General features: G+C 39.3%; 2 protein-coding genes across 7 annotated transcripts in view; both read right to left on the bottom strand.

Annotated features, from left to right (window-relative positions):
- Window positions 1-9,095, bottom strand: part of Orc2 (origin recognition complex subunit 2) — a 39,482-nt gene extending 30,387 nt beyond the window's left edge. The window contains exons 1-4 of one of the 2 annotated variants that reach the window (XM_055616549.1): window positions 8,838-9,095; window positions 6,249-6,297; window positions 5,731-5,834; window positions 4,866-5,009 (exon numbers count right to left, since the gene is read on the bottom strand). In XM_055616549.1, the coding sequence (XP_055472524.1) occupies window positions 4,866-5,009; window positions 5,731-5,827 (241 nt within the window). In that variant the 5' untranslated portion in view covers window positions 5,828-5,834; window positions 6,249-6,297; window positions 8,838-9,095. The remainder of the gene's footprint in view (window positions 1-4,865; window positions 5,010-5,730; window positions 5,835-6,248; window positions 6,298-8,837) is intronic. The other variant, XM_055616550.1, reaches the window with a different exon arrangement.
- A 4,386-nt stretch (window positions 9,096-13,481) lies between these two features.
- Hycc2 (hyccin PI4KA lipid kinase complex subunit 2) overlaps window positions 13,482-26,859 on the bottom strand; it is a 59,712-nt gene continuing 46,334 nt past the window's right edge. For 4 of the 5 annotated variants that reach the window (XM_055616555.1, XM_055616554.1, XM_055616557.1 and 1 more), the window contains 2 exons: window positions 25,836-25,995; window positions 13,482-20,802 (listed from right to left, as the gene is read on the bottom strand). In XM_055616555.1, the coding sequence (XP_055472530.1) occupies window positions 20,225-20,802; window positions 25,836-25,995 (738 nt within the window). In that variant the 3' untranslated portion in view covers window positions 13,482-20,224. Of the gene's footprint in view, window positions 20,803-24,927; window positions 25,096-25,835; window positions 25,996-26,859 lie in introns of all 5 variants that reach the window. The other variant, XM_055616559.1, reaches the window with a different exon arrangement.

Here is a 26,859-nt window from a genome sequence, read left to right as displayed (position 1 = left end):
CCCCCACCTTTAATTGCAGCCGCATCCACACTTGGCAGGACTGGCCAAGCTTGAGCACCTAAGACTAACCAATTATCTTACTTTATAGCTTCCTCATCCAATCCTGAATTGCCAAGACTGCAACCCCATGCCTTGTCCTTTAAAAACCCAAGGCCTTTGTCTCCCAGTGCCACTCCTTGTGACCAGCAGGGGTGACCCCATCATTCGATGGTTAAAATAAACCTCTTGCATCTGCATTGATAGATGGTGGTCTCCAGGAGTTTTCTTCAGTCATCTCCCAGGTAACTAGGCACCTGCCGGGCCTGACAGGCTCAGGCCAGGGCTAACATATATAAAATGAATAAATTAAACAAACAAACAAACATGAAGACTGGAATTCAGATCTGAGCAACCTGTAAGAACCTAGGTGTCAGCCAGCCTACACTGGCACACGCCTTTAGTCCCAGCGCCCAGGAGGCAGAAGCAGGAGGATCTTGAGTTTGAGGCCAGCCTGATCTACAAGTGAGTTTCAGGCCAGCCTGATCTACAAGTGAGTTTCAGGGCTGCGAGGGCTACATGCAAAAACCCTCAAAATCACGAAAAAGAAGCAGGCAGGTATCACGTGCACCTGTGTATGAGCACACACCCGAGTACACACACTTACAGATTTACACATAAACAACAAAACAAAGATAATAAAAAAATTCTCAAATCAGCTTAAAAACAAACAAACAAACAAACAAACAAAAAATGACCAATGGGGTTGGAGAGATGGCTCGAGGCTAAGCGCACTCACTGGCTGCTCTTCCAGAGGTCCTGAGTTTAATTCCCAGCAACCACATGGTGGCTCACAACCATCTATAATGAGATCTAGTGCCCTCTTCTGGTCTGCAGGCACACATATAGGCAGAACACTGTGTACATAATAAATAAAAATCTTAAAACAAAACAAAACAAAACAAAAAGACCAAGATAAATGTAAAAAATGCTACTTTCTACGTATCACCTGGAACATCATTCCCTACCTCTAAACATGTGTTGGCGAATGGGGGCGGGGAGCAGGAACAGAAACAGGAGGAGGAGGAGAAAAATTTATGCCGGGCATGGTTGTACAGTTCTTTAACTGCACAATTTTTGGGAGCCAGAAGCAGGTGGATCTTTCTGAATTCTGGGACAGTGGGCGTTATACAGTGAGACTCTGGCAGAAGATGGAGGGGAGAAAATTAAGAAATAAGAGGGCTGAGACCTAGATCAATGGAAAAGGACCTGTCCAGCATGTACAAGACCTTGTATCCTATCCTCCGTAGTGCAAAAAGACTGTTAAAATATTTTTAAAATTTGTTCCTACCTGTGTATGTTAGAACAATATCCTTTTAACCAATAAGTTTCCTAAAGAAATAGTGAATGTATCTAAAGACGTAGCATGAAAATATAGCAAAAAAGCCTAAAATATCCATGTGTCCAAAAATAGGGAACAGATTACTATTGTAGACATATGATGAAATAGTCTCTGTGGCCAGAAAAAGAATGTTTAATAGGGCTGGTGAGATGGTTCCTTCAGTAAAGTGCTTTCTATGCAATCACGTGGACCTGAATTCAGAACCCCAGTACCCACGTATACAGTCCGGCACTGTGCACACTGTAATCCCAGGGCTGGGAGGCAGACATAGGGGATCCCTAGGGCTTGTTGGTCAGTTGCTTTAGCCAGATAAGCATATAGCCATAACCAGTAAGCTCCTGGCTTGGTGAGAGACCCTGCCTTACAAAACAAAGTGAGGGAGGCTGGAGAGATGGCTCAGTGGTTAAGAGCACTGGCTGCTCAGAGGACCTGGGTTCAATTCTCAGCAACCACATGTCAGCTCACAACTGTCTATAAATCTAGTTCCAGGAGACATAGCACCGTCACACAGACATACATGCTGGCAAAGCGGCAAAGCACATTTAAAAAAAGTGAAGAGGGCTGCTGAGTAACTCCGTTAATAAACTGTTCGCCGGCACGCGCAAAACCCTGGCTTGGTACCAGGACTGCATACAATCAGGCATGGTGGCACCACAGCTGGAGAAAGGAGAATCGGAAGTTTAAGGTCATCTACAGCTCTGCAGTGACTTCAAAGCCAGCATGGGCTACATGACACCATGGCTCAAAAAAAAGAAAAGAAAAGAACAAAGAGTGAAAGAATAAGGTGGGCAATGACTATGGAAGATGTCCAACATCATCCTCTGACCTTTCCATACACATCCCAACATACACACATACATATATATCAATATAGCTAACAAATGAGGCTGAGAGATCAGGCAGTGGTTAGGAGGTGTACTTTTTGCACAGGACTCTAGTGGGGCTCCTTACAACATCCTGTAACTCCAGCTTCTGGAGGGAACTCATGGTTCTGCCCTCCACAGGCATTTGCACTCACATGGGTACACACATAAGCACTCAATTTAAAAAATACTAAATCCAAAAATACCAAAACACAAAGTAATGTAATTTATACTTACAAATATAATAGGCAAATAGAAGGCACACACTGAAATATTTCTACATCCTCTGAAGTGAAGTGAGCATTCTACTTTTTTATTTTTATTTTTTGTATTACAGATTAAACTTAGGGCCTCAAACACGCTACAAGTGCTCTATTACTGAACTGTACTCTCAGAACTTTTTTACTTTTTTGAGACAGGTCTCACTGCCTAAGCCCAGTCGGCCTGAATTCATTATACAATGCAGGTAGGCCTTGTGATCCTACTGATCCTCTTGGCTCAGGATCCTCAGTACCTCAGATTAAAACTCTGTGCCACCAGTCTAGCTAAGCAGGCATTAAGGGGAAGGAGATGGGGGAGTGTGGAAAACAAAACAAAACAAAACAAAAACCCAAAGCAGGGATGGAGAGATGGCTCAGAGGTTAAGAACACTCACTGTTCTTCCAAAGGTCCTGAGTTCCTAACCATCTATAGTAAGATCTAGTGTGCAGGCAGAATGTTGTATATATAATAAATAAATCTAAAAAAAAAAAAAAAAAAAAAAAAAAAAACCAAGGCAAAGCTGGATACTACAAAAGTTTGTGGCCCTTTAAAGAATGACATTACAAAACCAGATATATAGCATACATGTAATATAAAATGTTCATGGATGGGAATAACTGTGAGAAAACAAAACACCAAAAAAGGGCAAAGCTCAAAAATAAAGGAGATAATGACCAAAGAATGAGGAAGAGCCTCCTCAAGCATAGAGAAGTTAAAGATAGGGGTCATGTGTATACTGATCCTCCAGGCCAGTCAGGGCCTGTGGGGGATAGGGAGAGGGGAGTAGGGCTGGGGGAATGGAAGGAGGGGGGTGGGATTAGGGTCTTGTGGCAAAGCCTTGACCTTGGTCTCAAACATTATCAGGACACGTACCAACACCATTATATACTGGAAGTACTCTATATGGAAAACATTTTCAATTAAAATAAGAAAACAAGTTTGTGCTGTTGTCTTCTTTTTCGAGTTTGCATATAAAACAATGGACTCATGATCTCCATAAATCTCATACTTTGTTCTTGTTTTCCACCCGAATGTTGTTTTCAGTCTCTTAGATTAGCATAAGCAGTCATAAAAATTCTACACAGAATACATCCTAAAAGTGTCAGCTGCCTACTAGGAACACTGACGAGTCCCAAAATACTCACTACCCACTGAGAGGCAGCGGCTCACTGAGCTCAACTCAACTTGGACTCATTCTTGAAAACCCAGACTAGGGCTGGTGTTCCAGGTCTATAATGCCAGCTACTCAAGAGACCGTGACAGGAGGACTGCAAGTCCAAGTACTGGCTGGGCCACAGAGAATTTAGACTACGAAGACCAGAGACTAAAAACCCAAGTCATTTAACCTGAAAACACCACCATAAAAAGCAGCCATTACTTCAAAAGTGAGAGACCAGGAGCAGTCACCACGGTCAATAAGTATGAGAGAGTGACAAGCACAATGAACAAGGGAGGATAAGAGACACACACACACACAACATGAGGGAAACCAGGAGACCCATGACCCTCAGGACTTTTTCATTATTGCCTGGAGAGAGTCTTGCTGTATTGTCGAGGCTAGTCTTGAACTTAGGATCTTCCCGCCTCAGCCACTCAAAAGTTGCTCTCAGGAGCTGGCCATGGTAGCACATGCTTTAATCCTAGTACTCAGGCGGCAAAGTCAGAAGGTTCTGAGTGAACTCAAGGCCAGCCTGGTAAGTTCCAGGATAAGAGAGAGGGAGAGGGAGGAAGAGACAGAGACTCAGACAGGGAGAGAGAGAGACACAAAGACAGAGACAGAGAGAGAGACTGTCTCAAAAAACCCAAGTGAAACTAAACCAACGATTAAAAAAACAAACCAAACAAACAAAAAACTGGACATGGTGGCACATGCCCAGCACTCAGGGAGGTAAGAGGTAGGCAGATCTCTTTGAGTTTGAGGCCAACCTGGTCTACAAAATGAGTCCAGAATAGCCAAAGGCTACACAGATTAAACCCTACCTCAACAACAACAACAAAACCCCTAAACCAAAGAACATTGCTGGGAGCTGGAGAGATGGTTCAGTGGTTAAGAGTGCATACTGTTCTTGTACAAGACCTGAGTTCAGTTACCAGTACCACTTTGGGAGGCTCACAACCACCTATAACCCGAGTTGATGCCCTCTCTGGCCCCCAAGGGCACCTGCACTCATGTGTACATTTACACACACACAATTTAAAAATTAGACCTAAAAAAAATGCAGCAAAACTTAAAGGAAATGGTTTTAGACTCAATACACAACTATAGTATTCTACTTTTTAGCCTACTGAGTTATTTTTGTGCATCCTGAAAGCAGTTCATGCCACTAGCCGAAAAATGGGTGTATGTTACCCCGAATGAATACCTTGAACATTTCTTCCCAAAACTTCCACGTAGTCCTGATCCTTTAAGACTTCCTGGTCAGTTTTCTCCAATTCACATTCTGACTTCTTTATTATCTTCTGGGGATTGACCAAAAGCTGAGGTTTCTCCTTTTTTAATTTAGTTACTACAAAAATATACAAAATAGAACATAAGGGGTGTGAATTCTTTCTAAGTATTACATTAGAGCCATCCCGATGGCTCAACAGGTAAAATGTGCACCACACCAGCGTAATGGAATGCACAGTGGAAGGAGAGAAGCAATTCCAGAGCGTTGTCCAATTCCTCCACATTCATAATATGTACATGTCAGCAGACAAACTACACTAAACCCATGGACAGTACGTAAAGCTGTAGGGGAGTCAATGTCTTCTCTTTCATTGAAAGTATGAAGTCAGAGAGATAGATGGCTCAGCAGTTAAGAGCACTTGTTGCCCAGCAGAGGACCTGGCTTCAGTTCCTAGCCCCCCCATGGTGGCTAACCACTGCCTGTGATTCTAGCCCTAGGATATTCTAATGTGTTGTTCTGGTGTATGTGGGCACCAAGCACACTTGTGGTATACAGGCAGGCAAAAAACTCAAACAGCGGGGAAAAAAATACCTGTAAGTAAGTTAAATACACACATCCCTTGCAAGTATTTACTTAGGGTTAATGAGTATTATTTCCCACCATTACTAAGCGTTTCATTTTGGATAAGGCTTTATACTGACTTTCAATTAAATTTCAAAAGAAGTAAACTAAAAATTAGAGAGTTTTTATTTAGTCTTACTGGAATGAATACTGTATATCACGTTTCTAAGAATGATGTGATCCATAAGCATCTCTTTAACTGTACAATTACACATACCTCCTTCTCTATCAAAAATGTGATTAAGAACATCATCATCTCCCACAAATTGAACATCCAGCACCTTAGCTTCCTTTAATTGCAGAGTGCTCATCATGTCCAACCTAAACAGAAGAAATAAGTCAATGAGATGAAGAATTCACAACAATGGTCACGCTAATTAATAATTTGTGAAATGAACACAGATATTACTTTAACATTTTTAAAGGTAGAAACATACCATGCATTATTTCTATCAGTATGCCCTTCAATGATGGTTTGTGATTGGGACACGTAAGCCAAGCCCTTTCCTCCCCAACTTGCTTTTTGGTCAATCTTTTACCACAGCAACAGGAAACCAAACTAGGATGTGTCCTATTTTTACCTTTCCTTCTGATAAAAAGAACAAAACCAAAACCCAACAAACAAAAAAAACCTAATGACTATCTCTCACAACTTTTTGATTATAAATAGCTAAATGTTCCTAAAATTTTGTTTAATGACCAGCACAATTAAATGGCTTTTTCTTTTTCACTTACCTTGTAAGGTGCTATGCATTCTGCAGCTTGAAAATTCAGTCACCTGTAACTAGAAGTCAGTCAAGGTCAGCTAGTAAGTACAGGAAGGCAACCACGGTAACCACCCACCCCCACAGTGAAGAGTTTTAACTAACAACATGGTGTGTAGATAATTGTTCTCAGGAAGCTAAAGCTGAGGCTGGTCAGAGGAGAAAGCGAAGCACTCACTGGGAGCTTTCTTTTCTGTTGTAGTAATACAGGGTCTTGTGATATAGCCAAGGCTGGCCTTGAACTCAAAAGCCCCCTACTTATGCCTCTCAAGTAATGAAATCATATTTGCCACCAAGCCTAGCTCATTACAATTATTCTAATTCTTCAGAGCTCCAAGAGGATACACTTTGTAGGGAAAAACAATAAATATTTCACCCGTAGAGTGAGAACTGTATCTAGTAAAGCAGTCCTTTTTGGGTCATTCTATAACCAAAATGCTGCTTTCTATTCTAGAGACTGAGTATATTAGACAATACACATGATACATCTATACAATATGTATGAAGAAACTAACACTTTATATTCCGATAAAAAGGGCTTTTGTTTTGTTTTAATTTTTGCTATATGGGAGATACTTTATCAGGTACCTTTAGATATACCAGAAACTAAATAGGAGTCAAGTAAGTATTTGTGTATGTGTGCAATTACTTATAAATAAGTAAACTGTCAGTTAAATATTGAACAATTCACCAAAATTCACACAACTAGAAACCCAGTTTTGACTGACTCCTAAATTCCTGATCGCTTCATTATATAGCTTGTGCCTTGGAAAGCACTTCCTGCCCCTGAATAAAAATCTTATTCTAATTACTTATGCTGCTCTCTGAAAACTATCCACAACATGTCAGTTTAAAATAAAACACTTGGCTCTGAACTTTAGGACAATGAGAGGAGGGGGGGGGGAAACAGAGAAGAATGTGGCATAATTTTCATTAGCAAAAGCTAAGTAATTCTTGGGAATGAATTTTCAAGGGTTCTTATAAAAATATTCTAAGTAACTAAATATTATCACAGGCAATTTCCCTCTGTTAGTTTAGTGTATATGTGTGTGGATACCAGAGGACAACCTTTGGTGTCATATTCCTCAGGAGTCGTTCATCTTGCTCTTTTTAGACAGGGTCTCTCCCTAGCCTACAGTTAGTAGACTAGGCTGGTTGACCAGCATGCCCCAGGAATTCACCTATCTCTGCGTTCCTAACAGCTAGGACTGCAAGTTCTCAGGCCATCAATTTATTTTATTTTTTTAAATGTCGGTTCTAGGGACTGAACTGAAGTCCTCATGCTTCCAAGGCCCTTTAGCAACTGAGCCATCTCTCTAACACCTACCACTATTTTAATCACTCACTAGCAAGTCAGCCATTCCATGTGGTCAAGGATAGCCATGACTGCAGCTCAATAAAAAAACATTTAAACTTTTTTTTTTTTTTGCAGGTTTTTTGTGTAATTGGATTGTGATGGTCTTGGCCATGAACTTTGTTGATGGCAGCAACATTGTATTGAAATGTCAAAAGGCTGGATATGCCTGCCATAAGTAGGCTAACTCGGCCTTTTTTTGCCCCAAATGCATTTATACAACATATCCATTTTTAGGGTATCTTATGCAGTACAAACAAAATCACCTCAATTGAAATTTTCACCAAGATCTCATGAGAGAATTTTCTCTTTCTTTCCAACAAATCGTTAGAAAAACACCAGTTAACAAACACACAATAAAGTATGAACATGGGGACTGACTAGATGGCTCAGTGGATAAAAGCAAGCATCAGAATGGGAGTTGAGATGCTTGTAGTCATTTAAAAGTTAAGAAGTGCTCAGAACTAGGGTGGCGGAGAATGGGGGATCCCTGAGGTAAGCTGGCTAGCCGAGCTAGCCAAACCAACAAGGCCTCGGTTCCAGTGAGACCCCGCTTCAGTAAACAACGTTAAAAGCAATCAAGAAAGTCATCTAAAATTAACCTCTGCCCTCCCTCCACACACTACCCGCACACATGCCCCAACATCCACACGCACACGAATGCACACACCACCCGCCCACCATCAACCAACGAGATGCAGATATTCGTAGTGAGCGTCTATGGGGTTAAAACGGTCAAGTCTCCCCGTAGTCCAACTATGCGATGACGGCAACGGCGAGCGTTGGCAACCACACGCAATCCCCAGGGAGCAGACACACATTTTACAACCAAGCCCTGTCCCAAGGCGACCGTTAGAGGCACCCCCGGCGGGGGCGTCAGAAGAGAGGTTCGGCAGCCCTTCTTTCCATCCCGTGACCGCTTGGGCCACCTCTCGCCGAGCCCCCTCTCCCCCGGCAGGGCACGCTGCTCTTTTCGTTCCAGGTCCTGACCACTCTCCGTCCCAACAGAGGGCCGGGCTGGCCGGGGAGCAGGGATGGTGCAGGCAGGAGAGCTCTCGCCACGGGGCCGGCGGCCTGACGCGGGCTTCTTCCCCGGGGGTCCCTCCCCAGCGTCACCCCGGCCCGCAGGGGCGGGCGGCCAGCGAGGCCGCCGGGGCCGGGGAGGCGGCAGGGAGCGGCGGCGGCAGCGGCACCCCCGGGACTCACCTCTCCAGCCGGCGGGGAGAGCGGCCGCGAAGCCCACACGCGCCGCAGACGGCCCCGCCGACCCGCCGAAGGAAGCCTGCTTCCCGGGGAGGCTCCCCAGGCGCCAGCCGCGCCTCGGTGCCCAGCAGCGGACGGGAGGCGCGCACCGCACACCGAACCGCTCTCCCCGCCAGTGGTCGGGGCCCTAAGAGACCAGTGAAGAGCAGGGCGAGCGAGAGCGAACGCGCCGGGAGCCCGCTGACGCGGGCCGGAGAGCTGAGCCGGAAGGCCATCCCCCAAGTACTTGGGTTCCGGGGATTTCCTCTTCCGTTTCCGGGGGAAGCGACTCTACTCGGAGCTCGCCGGATCGCACCTTGCTGGGGGCCTTCCCGGTGGTACGACTGGTCGGTGTTTTGTGGCCATCTTAATGTTGTTAGTCTAGCTACCCACACACATCTTTTCTCATTTGCTGCAAAGGGATCTATCTCAAGGGTTGGAGGGAGAGAGGCATGGATGGAAAAACAGAACCATACAACTAAAGAAATAAAGAGATGAAGGGGGACAAAGAAAATGAGGGGGCAAAGGAATGAACCTGGCTGGGATACGTGACAGTATTTGTTCACTAACAGGATTGCGTTATTTGGACTCCCTTATTCCAAACAACGCACACTTAGTGCCAACAGTAGGATACAAAACTGAGGTAGACGAAAGCCACCTCAGGTGCTTCGATAAGGCAGCTGAGTACTTACAAAATTTCTAGCGGATGGCTATCAACACACAGGCTGGAAATACCGTGTCTAGGCAGCACGGTAGTGTAATTCTATAGAACATTTTTAAAGTTTCGACTTTTGTATCATTTCATTGGGCCTTGTGTAATCGGGGCTCGCAGCTTGAGGCCGGTTCACTAGCTTATCAACACAACCTTGAGGTTAGGTTTTGTTTTGTTTTTTAGCATATCAAGGCCTGTCCTGAGCTAAGTTGGTAACAGCTGCCAAGTGGCCTGTTGTGGCTTGCTTCTAGCTCTTATCAGAGCTACTTGGTGGCAAACGTGTGTCTCACATGCATGACATTATTCCAAGCCACACAAAATGGTTTCTACGTTACCCAGAATGATTCTTAAGTTATAGTCTAACACTGAAGCACAGGAGTATATAATTAAAAGACCAGAAGGAATCAGGAGGACTTTACTTGAAGAGGTCCTTAAATTGGAACCCGAAAGCCTGAATTGATTTATGTTTTCCAGAAAGAAAAGCAAAATGAAAATGAGTAAAATGTCAAGACTCGGGTCTGATATTACAAGTTGGTACTTAGGGCTTGGGTCATGTTTGTTTTGAAAGAGTATCTTGGAAGGAGTAGAACAGTGGGAAGCTGTTAGAGCAGTGGTTAATCCTCCTAGTGCTGTGACCCTTTACAATACAGTTCCTCATGTTGTGACCGCCAACCATAATTTGTTGTTGCTGCTTCATAACTGTAATATTGCTGTTATAAATAATAATGTAAATACCTGATACGGGACCGTGACCCGTGGGTTGAGAACCACTGCTCCAGAGTCTTAAGTTTGAGGCGCGGGAGGTTAAGTTAGACGTGTGAAACAGGGAGGCCCTGTTCTACTTAGCTGAGACGCTGGAGGACAGAGGTGAATCACAGTGGATCTACACTGACCATCACACTGAAGCTGGATTGGCTAGGGAAGGGAGTATGTGGGAAAGGCTTTTATTTGGCTCCCACTGGCAACCATCCATATATCCCCTCTGATTAAATTTTAAAACGTACTCTTTATGCTTCCTGCAGTACTGGGGATTGAACCCACGGCTTCATGAATGCTATGCAAGCAGTTTTTCTTTCAACTGAGTTATATTCCCAGTCATGCTATCACCACACTTTTGGAGGTTTTATTCTTGTTGCTTTTGTTTTGTTTTGTTTGAGCCAGAGTTTCTCTGTGTTATAAGGCCTGCCTGTCCTGGACTCACTTTGTAGACTAGGCTGACCAAACTTTTGAATTAAGTGCTGCTCTGAAAAAGAAAAACACAGCAGGACCAAATCTACTATTTACAACTGGAAACAATACACCAATTTATGCAATAAGCTTAGATTAAAAAAAAGTCACATTCAAGAATATTATCAATCTATGTGTTCTAAATATTGTTGGTCTTGTGAACAAGATACATTCATTTCATAATGGCACCTAAATTTGGGAAACTTTTTCTAAGACAGGGTTTCTCTGTTAACAGCCCTGGCTGTCCTGGAACTCTCTTTGTAGACCAGGCCTGCTCTGTCTCTCAAATGCTGGAATTAAAGGTGTGTATCACCACACCTGGTGGGAAACTCAGTTTTTGTCCTTGCAAATTTGAAAGATCTGCAGGTCTATGAAAAATGTATTTTTATCTCAGAGATAAAATAATCTCTGAGACTCCAAAACAACACAATTATCAATGCTTTGGCACAAGAACTGGAGGGAAAGACCTTGTTACTGAAAGTACTGGATACTTTGTTTGCAGTACATAAAGAAAAATCTGGAACTGAGTAGGAAGTTTCTTCTCTGGCCCTTAGCTTCCACAGGCCTAGAAGGTGCTCTGCAGGTTGCTGGGGCGAACTGTCACCAACAGTCTTGGTTAGCGCTGGACCTTAGCATGCTACACTTCTGACCTGGCACTTAAATGTGGCTACTGGCACAACGAAGGCATGACTGGTATGGAGGTAACCAACCACTTTCTGACGGAATCTGATGCCAGTTCCATGGGAGGTACCTCATATCCTAACAGTGAACCTGGTAAAAAGCTTATGGCTGACAAGGTTACAGGACTTTGTTGGGGGGAAGATCTTGCTACTCTGTTAAATGGATATGATCAAATTGCCTTCAAAATACCTGGTTATGCTCAAAGCTGTTGTAAGCTTTGGTCAGAGAAGCTTCTCTTTGCAGTGGGCAGTAGTTATTACAAAGACTTATAACTGGTCAAACTGCTAAGTATAAATGACTGTCATCATCGTAGCACCTTCCAGGCCTCTGAAACCTAGACAGCAGAGAGGAAGCTTCCAACTAACTTCCAGTTTTATTTCTCTATGTCCTGCAACCACAGTATATGCTATTTTCAGCAACAGGGTCTTTCTCTCTAGTTCTTGTATTAAAGCATTGACAATTGCCCATGTTGTTTTGGGGGCCTCTGAGATTTAAAAAGAAAACATATTTTTCAAAGACCAGCAGCTTGACATGAAGCTAGATATTCCCCTCCAAAGCTCAGAAGAGGTGCCAGAAAATAACAGTTGGAGGAGAGTGAAGTCTGTGGAATGCTTCCTTCATGGCATGGCATGGCCACTGTACTTTTGAACTCAACAGCTGTGATCATCTATACATAACCTGCATAATACAAGACTGGGCTATTCAACACTGTAATGAAGGGGTGAGGGACTCGTCAGGCTCCTCCCCTCACTAGTCATCTGTCTATAGATAGTTACTGGTTACAAGGAAGAAGTTCATAGGTCCCCAACCTTCCCTCAGCATCTTTACAGGCAGGTAACAGTTGCTGAGGGGTCATAAATAAGCATGAGGACCCAGAACTCACAGAAAAATGCCCAAGGATGGCTTTATTCTTTGTAGCCCAGGCTGGCCTCAAACTCAAAAATCGCCATGATATTTCCACAGATGTGTTGCCAGTGTTGTAGAGGCAAAGACAAAAGGATCCCTGAGACTTCTTGGCCACTTAGTCTTGAGCTCCAGGTCATTAATACTGTCTCAGGCTGTCATTCTTGAAGATGGCACCCCAAGTTTTGTTCTGGCCTCTGCACACAATGTGAACCTTGGCCCCCACAGATGTATTTAAAAAAAAAAAAAAAAGGAAGCACAGTCAGCAGGAGTAGGGTACAGGAGAGAGGCAAGTTAAATTCTGAGGCTTCCCATTAATAAAGCTGACTCCTCTATGAACAAGAAACTTAATTTGTTTAATCTTAAAGCTCTGCTCCTCTATTTGGCTGCTTTAGTATTAAATTTGTGTCCCTACAATTAGCACATGGAAAAGTATAGTTCTATATACTTTATGACTTAACTTCACTTCTGCATTTACAATTAAAAACTTACACTTATTCATTGTATATGTGTGTGGAGGTTATAGGAAAACATCTGGAGTTGTTTCTCCTTCCAACCATGCAGGTCCCAGTGGCTACACTCAGTTCATCAAGCTGGGAGGCAAACATCTTAATAAGATAATGCCTCTTGTTGGCCCTAATCTTGTTCAGAAACAAAGTTTTCTCACTCTGCAGCCCAGGATAACCTCACAGCAGTGCTCCTGCCTTCGCCTCTGACTGCTGGGGGTTACAGGTGAGCACCGCCACACCAGAATCTTTTGTGTTACTTCCTGTTGTCATATAATTTTAATGTCCTGCCTTACATTAATAAGATATATATTAAAAATTCAGATATATGCAGGCAGGTATGATGGTACATGGCTTTAATCCCAGCACTTGGGAGGCAGATACAGGGAGAGCTCTATGAGTTACATGCTAGCCTGATCTACATGATAAGTTCAGGCTAGACAAGACTACATAGTGAGACTGACTCAAAATAAAATAAAATCAGACACTCATAAGTAAAATCACATTTAAAAATACAATGAAAGGACTACGATAAAGTATAAAACTAAGGTAGGATAAAATCAACTCAGGGAAAACCAGTTAAAAGGCAAATAAAGCTGTATTTTTATACTGTACAAAAGAAAATTTACATTCTTAATGTAGCTAGATACATCAAGGGAGAAATAACACATCCCTGAAAAGACACAATATTTAACATCTGAGATGTTATGCTTCTGCATTGCAGACTGATACTGGATTTTATACATCTTTATTTACAATAACTTAAAATATTTTCACCTCTGGCAGATATTTACAAGTTTAACAGTGACACACTTCACATGTCAACTATTAACAGCATCAATCCATTGGATAAGACAAGACAATGGCTCACATGCACCAATACATAGGATCTTACGTGTGCATTTTTTTCTTCAGCTCTGGAAAAAAGATTTTTCCACTAGTCCTAAATTGAAAGGACGTCTGTCAATAAGATCATTCTTTTTACACTCCTGCCTAGACTTTTCACCAGCAGAATCCTCTCAACAGTTGGGAAGTTTATACTAAGCTATAAATTGATGGTTAAAAACAACAACAGGCTGATCTAATATATCCTTTTATGAAACAAATAATGTAAGTGGGGTAGTCTGTTTACCTGTTACAGAAATCACATTACAGACAGCCAAGGTAGTAAAATCCTTGCACTGTAAAAGCAGTTTCATTTAACCAATTTTAAACTAAATGTAAAGCCAAGCCTAGTTTTTAGAAGAACCAAAAAGATCCAGTATAAGACACGGATGAATTTCATACTAATATTTTTAACACCACATTGAACATATCTTTGCATTCTACTTAGATAATAAAATTTTAAAAAATTCAAAGCATTATCAGTCATTATTTGAAAGCCAATCTTCTCTTCCCAAGAGCAATACATTTTTGTTTGTTGTTTTGAGACAGGTTTCACCATGTAGCCCTGGCTGCCCAGGAACTCAACTCTGTAGATTAGGCTGGCCTTGAATTCAAGAGATCTGTCTGTTAATCCCTGTTAAAGGCATGTGCCACCATGCCAAGTCCAATGTTTATTAACAGTAATGTGTTACTAATGTGGAACAGCAGTTTAAAAACCCAACTATGTTTCATGATTTAAGATATCATTAAATAGCTTAAACCCTTCAGATGTTTTTGGCCTACATATTTTAGAAGCAAATATTTTAGCTTCCTTTAACCCAATCATGTTTTAAATACAAAGACAAAAAGCAGTCAAGAGCAAATACATACACAAATCAATGTAAACTAGCCATACCAGTTTAGCTAATATTACACTAGAAATAAATGCCATTGCCCATTGAGGGGTACCCTTTCAATAATTTCCCCTATAAGTTTATCTAAACTCACAATATACAACATACCAACTTCAGGAGTTACCCCCTTTATATTCAATACTGATAAGCAAAATCCTCAATTTTAATAAAAATATGTTATAAGGAATAAAATTAAGACTTATTTTTTAATTGGTACTTTTATTGGAGTATTGACATCTTATTGATGTAGGGAAAAATAGAATCTTGTATATCTATTTACTATATATGTGTTTTCCAGTTCAAATAATGTGTCAGTATTTGTTTCAGGCTTAGAAAGCAATCATTACATTAAAGGAAGCACGTTCCTTAACAGGTGCTTTAAAAATAATTTTGGTCAGTAACCTTTTCTTTGGTAAATTTTGTAAATTGATGATGATGTAAAACTGTCTTCTGCTATGATTAACACTGAACTGTTTGCACTCAAATACAGCAAGCCACATAGCAATCCTGTAGATGGGGATAGACTATCCAATTAGCTTCTTTTCTCTTTGTAAATAAAAAGATCTGTTAGACCTACCTCCAGATACACAATTTTTTTTAAAGACTTATTTACACCTCAAATACACTTAATTCTACTTTTTGGTAAAACCGTACTAATGCAGTAGTACAACATCAGACATATGAATACAACTTAATTTGTAAACATTACAAACCCATCTTCTCAAAGTTCAGAAACAAAACATAGAAACTCTTTCTGCACTATGCTGCCAGTTATTTCACATCATTCCTAGATTTCTGTGAAACTGTATCCTGAATTATTTGGTGTTGTATATGTTTATCACAGGACAAATGGCTAATATTACAAAAATACTGGAGAAAAAAATGCAAAATTTTGTCATTATGAGGTTAGGGTTAGTCAATGCACCTACAAGGACAAGAGGCTGGGTTGTACCTCCTATATGAATATACATAGTTCCTATATAGCTCAGTACCAGGGTGATATAGCCATCAGATTGATACAATATAAACAATACTAAAATTTGTCTTACCACATTTGCATGGAAAATTGTACCAATCTGATGACTCATGATTTTATTAGCATTACTTTACACTGTATTCCATGTTTATATAATCTGGCAAATATTCTATTTTTTAGAGTATTTGTCAAATAGCTAATTTTCAATCACTTGTTGAAACAGTAGTCATTAAGCTTAAAAAAGAAAACCTCCTGTTCCAAATGCTTAACATACCACAGTACAGAAAAGCTGCACTAAGATTCCTGTAGAATTTCTGATCACTAGCATGATGTATTAATCTTTTTTAAATTGAAAAACAATATATATACTTTTGGTTTAAAAAAAAACTTTACTTTATAATGTAACCAAGTTCAGAAATGGAGTGGTCCTCCTTGCCAGTGTTTGTACAGTACGTTACCCTAGCCATAAAGACAGAAACTAGTATTCTTACTTATAAATGAACATGCAGTGAATTAAATAGACAGCTGATTGCCAACAACTGAAGTACTCAAAAGTGGACCCAAATAAACCTCATAAAGCAAGGTAAGCAAAACCATACCTTTGCATTAAAGTATTCACAAAAGTAGTGCAAACAAGAACAATTTGAAAGAGTTCTCGGTATTCTCATATCTAATAAATAATTCTAACAGATCCAAAGGCTACTAAATGGAACTGAGACTACCTACCGGGTGGAGATACTGAGCTTATATAGCTGAGACTACCGCACCTGAGTCATTTTTATAAGGTATATATATTATAAATGACACAGGGGTCACTGTTCATGGATTTGTAAGCTTCACACTCACTATAAATCTTTTTCAATAACATACAGAAATATTGCTTTTATCTGCTCTAAGCACAGTAAGGAACAGTCTCTAGATTAAAAATTAATGGAATTGAATTTATTTCATCTTTATTTTCAAATCCCCCACAGTGTATGTTACCTACCTCTGGTGACTAAAAACTGAATGACTCAAAAATCACTTTCAAATAGTTAGAAACACTGATCAAAGTAAGTTCATTGGGTTTATTTTATATTTAAACAAATCCCCACAAATACAAATAACATGGCAGCATATAACTGTTATGTGGTAGAAAATTCATAAGGCATAAATTAGAAAAGAATAATGTGCTATAACAGATACCTACATTTTGAACACATCCCCATCTATATTATTTTACCTTTTTTATGGAGTTAATACTTTTTTTTTTAATGTGGTCACCAACTACGAGACCAGAAACAAACAAGTTACAGATATGGAAAATACCATATTTACTTAAGTATGGCTAACAGGAGGCAACAGAGCATTAATACGCATCTGACTAGAGACAAGGTTTGATTATGGCTATGCTTCTTAGTTATGGACCTTATTTCACAACTTCTTTAAGCCTTGGTTTCCTGAGGATGGATGTGTGCACGGCAGACAGAGTAGCTCATTCCCTGTAGGGCCTCTTCTAGCACTGAAGGTGGATCGGAAAGGAGAGGGTTGCTAGTCAAGGACTGAGATTTTAAATGACAACTCTTCCCTCCCTGGTTTCTTAATATATTTCCATATTTGAAAACCTTACTTCTAACTTAACTTTTTACATGTTTGTTTTCTTACTAGCAACATTAACTTAAAAGTCACTTAGAACTCCTGAAACCTTCAGATGCTGTAGTCCTTAATCTGGCCTGGTGCAGATGGCATCAATCATTCTTTTAAATTATATAAACCAGGTATTTCCTCCTAAATGTCTTTTTCTATAAGTGGGATGAAGCTTCATGAAAGCTGAACAGTATTAAAGGGAAGTTGTTGAAGGATGAAGCATGGACACTTCTGGCTTACAGTTGTAACGGCTGCTGTATAACTAAACGAAAACCATTTTAAATTTGATACTGGCAACACAAAGTGGCTAAAACGATTCTTAGAAAACTGGCCAGTTTGTTTAATTCATTTCATTTTGACTATTATTTCATACAGATAATTAATTCCCAGATCCTAGCTATAAAGTGTAAATGGAGGATTTGCTTAGTGAGACCACATCATAACAAAAAGATAGGAAGCAAGGGTTACGGGGTTGTGAAATATTAATTGGTGTAAATATTAATCTACACACACCAAAAAAGATGAGGAAAAAACTTTTTTTCTTTTGTTTTTTTTTTGAGACAAGGCTTCCCTCTATAGCCCTGGTTGTCCTAGAACTTTCTCTGTAGACCAGGCTGGCCTTGAATTCAGAGATCTGCCTGTCTCAGCCTCCCATGTGCAGGGATTAAAGGTGTGCACCATCACACCTGGTATCTTAAAACCAACTTTTCACTTATAGCATTTTTAATCAAAGGATGTTCTTACTGTATGTATAACAGTTTGTGCTTTCATTTCAAATTATTTTGTATTTTGTGCGTTAACTCAAATGCTTGCTTTAGTCGCCAACACGCGTGCAGCTGAGCCCAGGTACGGTCATTGCTGTATGGCGACTCACACCTTCCTTTATGCACTAGAAACCAGCTCTGTTTAGTACATTAGAAAACCATTTTACTTCACTAGTTTTCACTGTTTTATAATCTTATTTTTTTTAGATTAATTGGTATCTCTTAGTTAAATTATTAGAAATAGGGCTAAATCTGTGACAAATGCATATACATACCATACACTAACTATAAAAATCAATAAATCACATATTAGCTTTTAGCTTTATTCCAAAGTTTGGCAATGATATGGATAATAGCCGAGGTTCCGTTTTGCTGGGAGCTGAAAGATGTTATAGACTATCAAATCTAATTAAAAATTATTCTGACACAAAACCGCCTAAACAAATAAACAAACAGACAAACAACTCTTCCAAAAGTGGTGGTTTATGTGTAGGGAAAAAAAGAGGCATTTTCCTGGTTATTTAATTTATCAAATTCTACTGTAAATAGAGATAAAACAACTTTGTCAATTAAGAGAACACTTGCTTTCTATAAAGGCAGTGTAATTTTCTTTCACAATAACACATAAAATGTCTACATGTATGAGGGCATATGTAATTCATATTTGAGATAAATAATTCATAGCAGTTGAAGTCACAATACTGATTTTCAAAATCCCAATATATTCCCTTCTTTTTCAAACAAAGCCTGAGACCCAGAAGAGATTATCTAAGAAAATCTTCCCAACCAAATCACAACAAACAAGTTTAAACTGATAATGTATTTTTGGAGCCTCTTAGCAGTTACCAAATGCTACTTACATTCAACATCTAGCTTACTGGCAGGATTTCAAAGTTTTATAAAAAACAAGAAACTTTGCAGATACTCAGAAGATACACAAATTGCATTAAACACAAAGGCAGTGTGGTCCTTGTGGAGAAATCAAGTCAGTACCCTCTGGTAGAAATGTTCTATAAAAATGTGTCACATTGAAGCATCAGTGTTTTCAACCAATTATCTATCCCTGATGTATTTCCTTGGAGTATATGATCTCAGGACTTTAGGTTTCTTTATCCAATATCTGACTGAATTGAGGTACATCTAGGAAGCAGCTGAAAGGGTTTCTCCAATAGTCTGACATCACAGAAAGTGGACTGAGAAATCCCTCTTTTTACCTGAAGATGTACAGTTTCTACTTCAGTCATCATCAACTCACAAAGGAAAGGAAAAAAAGAAAACAATTATAACTTCACCCCATATACAATCTCACAAAAACTAAACAAAGAACACCCTTCCCCCACAAAACCCCAGCACCATAATATCAATCATTCCTAGGAAATAGAACATGCCCCTTGGAGTCTCTGATTTGTAAGCTCAAACTTTAAAGACAAGAAATGTCCTTAAGTCCTTGTGGGAAGAGGGAAGACATGTTGTTAATGACTAGAGAGCCATTGAGAAAGTGCATTATCATTACACAATCAACTTAGAGCCCCGCCCTCCAATAGGGGTGGTCACAAGTTGATTTAAATGCCTCAATAATTAAACCTTTATGTCCTTGGGATAAAGAGGGGGCAGTTCGCCTCATTTTAATGAAAAACTGCAGCAGTCCACCACCTTCCCCCATGCTTCTCAAGAATACACATTGCACAGACTCAGAGAAGCCCAAAGTCATAGCAGAATCTCTGAGGCACTCCTGGTTAAGAGAGAAAAAAAATATGATCCAGTTATCTTCATAGTTCCATAGATTATGTGAACAAACCCGTTTTTTTTTTAAACAAAAGCCAAAGAATCATTTCATAGGGATCATATACACCATTTCCTCTAACATACCCTCAGTCTCACAGTGTTGAAATGGGACCGATCAGCCTACGATGGATTGCACATCACCCAAGGAGAAAGAAAGGCCTGGGAAAGGCAAACATTTTACACTGCTTCACAAACACATTTACAAGGAAGAGGTGGAGAGGTTAAAGAAGGGAAAAGAAAACCTTATTGCTGTTTCCATACAAAATACAGTATGAAGATACCTAAGCTAAATCAGATCTGATTACAACGACATTTTTTCACAATGTGGGATGAAGTGTCTTGCACAATGAAATGTTCAGTTTAAAATGTAAGCAGAATGAGGGGACATCAAAACTACACCTGGGATATTAGCTGCATATTGAAACTTGGGGATCGAGACTGCTTGGTTAAGGGGGCTCCTGGGCTGAGGAGCTCTTTACCTTCACCAGCATGACCTAGCCGGTCTTCTTGTAGACTGATAGTTGAATATCGATTAGCATTTGTAGCTGCTAGATTAGTAACTCCCTCAGTGCCAACCCCAATGCTGGTACTTGCTTGACTGCCATTTACATAGTCAAATGATTTACTTGAGGAAGCACTGGCTGTCCGAATTAGACTTAAACTATTGGTTTTTGGCACCACCTGGCCAGCAGGCAGGCTCAGGTGTTTCTTCATCGGTGTCAGCTCAACAGAATCTATACTAAGATCGGCTGGTTGTTGTACAAACTGCTTGCGAACTGCTGAATCTCGAGGGCTCTCGTTGGATTTGACAGCAGACCGCCCAGTTGCTGCTTTCCGTAAGCTTCCCCTCTGAGAGGAGGAGGGTTGCTTGGTCCCATGCGGCTGGCTGCTGAGGGAAGCCCCTGATGAAAACCCTTCATCTGCATCATTCATGTTTAAAGACTCCTCTCCTCCATTTAGACCCTCAGCACCTAAAAAAATAAACCAGACAGACTCAGCAATAGCTAAATTAAGTAAAAGAGCAGCTGTGAATACACTAACCTAATCTCATAAATGGTTTGCTATAGCTTTGTAACAACCTCAGTAATTTAATTTAGGGGAATAAACCTCTATACAAAACTCTATCACACTATTCATTGCTTTCATCTGGCTTTATTTGACCTGATTTTGTAAAACTGTCCACAAACATTAACTAGTAAACTATCAACATCTAAGGCATAGAACACTAAAAAATAACACTTTAAAAACACACTGACACTCATTCAAAGTCATCATATCTATCTATATACACAAAACTTTTTCTTCATTTTTCTTTAACCAATCATACAACATAATGTACAAAAGGGATTCTCTTCTAATTTCAGTTACTTAGAATTCTACCAAGTCATTTAGGCCTACAGGCAAAACCCCTTTTCAATTATAGTAAAAATGCATTATCTACTTGGCAGCTAACTGCACTTATATGCTTTCTAATACATTTACTAAATTCACCAACTCATTGCTGTAGTAAATTTACAATCACATTTTGTCTTATGGACACACACTACACATTGATTTCCATATTCTCTTGGTCAATCAATATGAAGAATTCACTCATTTTGAGGCAGCAACGGTAACTAGCAGAGACATTTCTACTGTCTATTACATATTTCTATCAGATCACATTCTGGGCAGGAGACTGAGTGCTGTCACGTTCACAGAGCACTGCAATATGCATTACATCGCACACAGTAACTGAACTTAGTCAGAGAACCTTCATCTTGAGTTTTTGTGAGACGAGAATCATATATAATATGAGCTTGTAGTTTCCAGACAGCCCAAATCTCTTACTGAAAAGTATGATCAAACAGTCTCAAAATTAATGTTTTCTTCTTTCAAAAACTGAAATACTTTTCCCAGACTGAAAGAAAGCATGAATCTATAAAATAGATATTAACATGATGGTTAAGGTAAAATCTAAATACTAATTTGAGATACAGATTACCTAAGCAAAATGTACATAATATTTTACTTAACATAATACCTGGAAAAATAAAATATTTTCTTATCTATATTTCTTCACATGTATTAATTATTTTACTTCTAAAAAAAAGAATTACATTAGGCTATCCTTAAAGCAAAAAGCAACTTGTTACATATATGTAAATTTAAACATCTACAGCAATTTAATGTTTAATCATCATGCAAAGCCATGTGGAAGTACATTTACTAAAAATAAATGCAACTGACACTATTTCTCTCAATCCCTTCAAAAGAACTGAAAATAAACATTTTAGATCATATTATATTACCTCTTAATAACTGACTTATAATTAGCATAAAGAGTCCAAATATTCAGAAATAATAATATAAAACTGGACTGGGTTTATCTAAGTAGTTAGGGCAGGAGACTGAGAGAGTTAGTGCTGGCTCTGAATCTTGCTGGCCACATGCAGATTTGACACCCAAGCAGTATGGCCATAGAAGAATGATAACATAAAAAGCCACCATGCAAGAGAATCCAGTGCTGTTCTATATGCTCTAAGTGGTGTTTCGATTTAATGGAGCGATGACTGTACATAAACCACAGGCACTATCTTAAAAGCTCAGAGTCTTCCTTTAAACACATAATAAACAAATTAATTGACAATTTTTATTAGTGTTATTTTTATTAGTGGTGTCTGCTGTGTATGTGTGTACAGAAGGCAGAGGACAGTTGGTGGAATTGGTTTTCTCCATCCCCCTTTACATGACTTCTGCAGATCAAACTCAGATCATCAGGTTTGCAGGGCAAGCACCTTTAACAACTCAACAATTTTGCATGCCCTAATAGACACATTTTTATTACAAAACTATTTTAAAATATCATTAGTACAAATGTTTTCTTTTAAAGTAAGTTATTTGTATAATGTAAAAGTTCCAGCATTCTAGCAAATTATCAAAATTTTTGTAAATGTTAATCAATTTCCTTTTCTCTGTCTTAAAAGCCCTCAAAGAAAGTCTGGTGCCATGGTACACACCTTTAATCCCAGCACGTGGGAAGCAGAGGCATATGGATCTCTGAGTTCAAGGCCAGCCTGGTCTAGAGAGTAAGTCCAGGACAGCCATGGCTACACAGAGAAATCCTGTCTTTAAAAAAGCCAAACAAAAACCAAAAAGGAAGTAAAAATGCAATTGAGTCTCAAAACATATTTCCCTTTGTAGGTTTTTTGTAGCTGACAACAACTAAGAAGACGAGACTGAAAGGGGGATGTCACTGACCTTTCTGTTCATAGCTAACTTCCCATAAATTCTGCATCTACTAATACTTATTAAAACCACAATTAATCCAGGTTAAAAGATAAAATACTCCTTTTTTTTTTTTTTTTTTAGACAAGGTCTCACTATGTAGCTCTGGTCTGGAACTCACTAGATCAGGCTGGCCTTAAGCTCACAGAGACTGACTGTGTCCTGAGTGGTAGGATTAAAGAAGTGCACTAACACACCCAGCTTCAAACACACTAAAGAGATGTACTTACTTTCCTTGTGGCTATCTCACCCCTGAAAACAACCCCAAACTAACAGTTTTAACACTGACAGGGAGCTCAACAGAGTTCAAACAGATATGAAAGAGGAATTACTACTTTGGTTACTTTTTCAAAGTACATGACTGATGAATTAGAAGAAAAAGCCTTAGCCTAGTGTCATTCTTGCAACAATTTCATCAATGGTTAATACAGTATTACTTTTAATACTCTCAACATCCTAACAACAGGTATATATAATCATCAAATGGCTTACTTAGTCAGCATGGATGAGAAATAGACTGTTGTTCAGTTTTGGTCCACTCTGGGTTTCAAATTTACTCATTTTTCTCAAATTTCTTTCTTTCTTTTTTTTTTGCATTAAAACAAGGGGTAAGATAAAGATATACAAAAAGACAGAAAGGGAAGGCCACATCTTCCACAGCCATGTCAAGAAGGATCTCTAAAACAATACCAACTTTGGGGTCATTAGGTCATGCACATGCAATACTGTTAACAAATGAAGTAAAGTCAATTTGGGCAAACAGGTAAGGCACTGAGGGTACATTTAGATTCTTACTGAGCATGCTCAAAGTTCTAATACACCGAAGAAAAAGATACCTCCTTAAAGTAGAAGGTAGACATTTTATGTGTGTTTAGTTTTTAAAATAAATACAAATAGTTGATTTCTTTTAAAGCTACTTATAGGAGTATGAGGTTTTGGAGTGGTACTCCAGGGGCAATTAACTAAATAATGAAATCAATCATTTGGCTGCAATTCCCTTTTCCATGAAGCTAACTCAGATGACACTTCATACAAAGCAGCAGGCAAATACTTTCCTGTCAGAGAGAAGTGTTCTTTTATAGGTAGTGATAGGGCACAGTTTTCTTATTTGCAAATGCCTACATTGTAGAAACAAGGGATCTTCTCTGTACCTGATCTGTAAATAACACATTTCACTTTTATTTGGGAGCTATAACTCTCTCTCTTTGTAACTGTAAGCTCCAGGATAGCATATTTATAGAGAAAAGATGTCAATAATTTACTACACAACTTAATTCAGCTGATGAGGAGTCAACCAATGCCAGCATTCTTTGTGAGAGACTGGAAATACCTATTAATTGAACACCCTCGTAAAATAGATAAATGACAGTTCCACTTCAACTTCTTAAATGTGCTTGTATTTTAAAATTCTTCGCACAAACTTTAAAGGATAAATAATCATGTGTACACATTAGTATTGACTGGTAAGGCTCATGACCGTTGGGTGAGTTTTTTTCCCCCTAATGTTAGAATAAACATGCTCAGTAATGAAAAATTCCAAGCATTTGCAGACCTTTTCATCCAGGCCCCTGCCTTGTTAGTAGCCATGCCAAGCTGTCGTTTGACACAGGGATGCAGACTCCAGGCCAGCACAAATGGCAACTGAAGATCATACCTAACCTGGTGCTAGGCATATGGGGAAGAGGGTTGCTCTGCAAAGAGGAGCTAGCACACCCAGGGATAGTGGAGACACACACTAGAATGGAGAGGTGCTCTGCTTGGGGACAGAGAGCCAGGATCCTTCTCCAGCAACTGCCTCACTGACTGCTGCCTCCTCATCTCTGTCCTACCCTCTGTTGTGGCTGCTGCTGAGTTGGGCTCCGACGAGCCATGCTCAGGGGTCCTGCGCACCAGCACCTCCCCCTCTTGCACACGTTTGATCCCTAGGTCAGTGGAGCCGTGTTGGATCGGGGAGCCAGGAATACTCGAGTCAGCCTCGTTTGAGAAGTCAAAGCCATCTGGGATTCAACATATAAAATTTTAGTACTTTTGTGCTGCTCTATTCTTTTCTGAGCACTCTGACCCAGGCAGATAAGAGAATGTATATATGGATATGATATTAACACAAACACTATTTATATAGTTACATGTGTGTACACAGCTTGCACACACATAAGGCAGCAAATGAACAATGTGAGGTTTGCAAATGAATAGGACAGAAAAATAGGGATCATTAAAATGACAATGTCTCTTAGGCAAGACAGTTTAACTATTTAAGGACCACATGTCTACAATATTGCTAGGTTCAGCTCTTAGAGAAAAAAAAAAGGAAAAGCAAATATAAAAATCCAAAACTAAGAACCAATTCTTTTATGGACAGTTTATATGACAGTGTTCGTTTGACCAGTCATATCATTTCTCCACACTGCTCATACATGTACCTTTTTTCCAGCTAATAAGCTTAAAGCAACTTTTGCCCCCTATTTTTATTACTAGTTTAAAAAAACACAAAATTTAGCTAGGTCTTATTTTACATGTTAACATTAAGAAAAATAGTCTAACATTTTCCTATTTTATAAACAGAAACATATTTACATAAAAATAATGAAGCATTATCACATTTCTTGTGCCATTTTTAAATGAAAATATTTTACTTTAATAAACAGAGCATTAATTACAAGTGTCAGTACATTTTGTATAAACAGAGATAAGTTTACTTGAACCCATGAGTGGACAAACGATAGAATTTTGTACTTACCTTCTCTTCTCCATCTGTGGCGACGGATTGAAGCTGTTGTAATTGCAGTCCGAGAGATCCTCGGCACTGTCGGAGTGACTTCCACTTTAAGTACTTTCTGGCCTTCTTGTGAAGAATCAGGTGCATCAAATGGTAATGAGTTTTTCATGGCATTGGCCACCTAAAACGATAATGTAAGTCTATACAAGTTTACAATAAGCATACAATTTTTACCTATTCTATAATGCATGTTTCCATTATTTTTGAACATGTTCAGCTTATATAATATATAAAGTTGTATAATATAAAAGCAAAAATGTGTCAGAAATATTTATTTTTAATATTGTATATTCTTTGAGCAGGCTTTTCAAATAAAAATTTATTATTAAAATATAAGTCATATAGTCTATTGGATTCTTGATGTTGAGTTTCAAAAAAAAAGAGCACTCCAAAGAAAAACGTTTAATATTTGTGAGCCATGATTTACAACAAGTAAAGATCCTGCTTTTCATATGATAAATAGCAGAAAACTATCTGTGATATAAAGAGTACACTTTTCTGCACTCCTGCGTACCCACAAGGAAATATTTTTCCAAAATGCATGCTGACACTGTGTCCTTTGCTCCTGAGGAAGAGACTGGAAAACTGGAGCGGTAAACAATTGCTATCTGACTGTTTCCCTTAACTCGTAAGTAGTGATCAGCGAGGACCTTGAGCACGTGGACAAGCACACGTAGGATGCAGCAGCCTGGCAGCTATGTCTGGTCTATCCACACAGAGCTACAGTAGGAAGTTTGAGGGCTTGATGGATATAATAAGTAAGGTTAAGTATCTAAACCAAGCTCTTGTCAGTGAGATAGAGGATGATTGTTTTTCCATTTCGTTTTGCACATAGCTCTAGATATTAGAAAAATGCTACACATTAGTAAATTTAGTTTGTGCTTAAAATTAAAAATGATATAAATAAATAAAATACCTTTAAAACTATCCCAAGTAGGAAATATAAAAATACTTTAAGTATCATAAAACCTCAACAAAAAGCTTA

This window comes from Psammomys obesus, unplaced genomic scaffold (genome assembly GCF_907164565.1).
Source record: "Psammomys obesus unplaced genomic scaffold, mPsaObe1.curated_primary_1811, whole genome shotgun sequence".
Taxonomy (NCBI): Eukaryota; Metazoa; Chordata; class Mammalia; order Rodentia; family Muridae; genus Psammomys; species Psammomys obesus.
The sequence above is the reverse complement of the archived record's forward strand: the minus strand, read 5'-3'. Positions and strand labels throughout refer to the sequence as shown.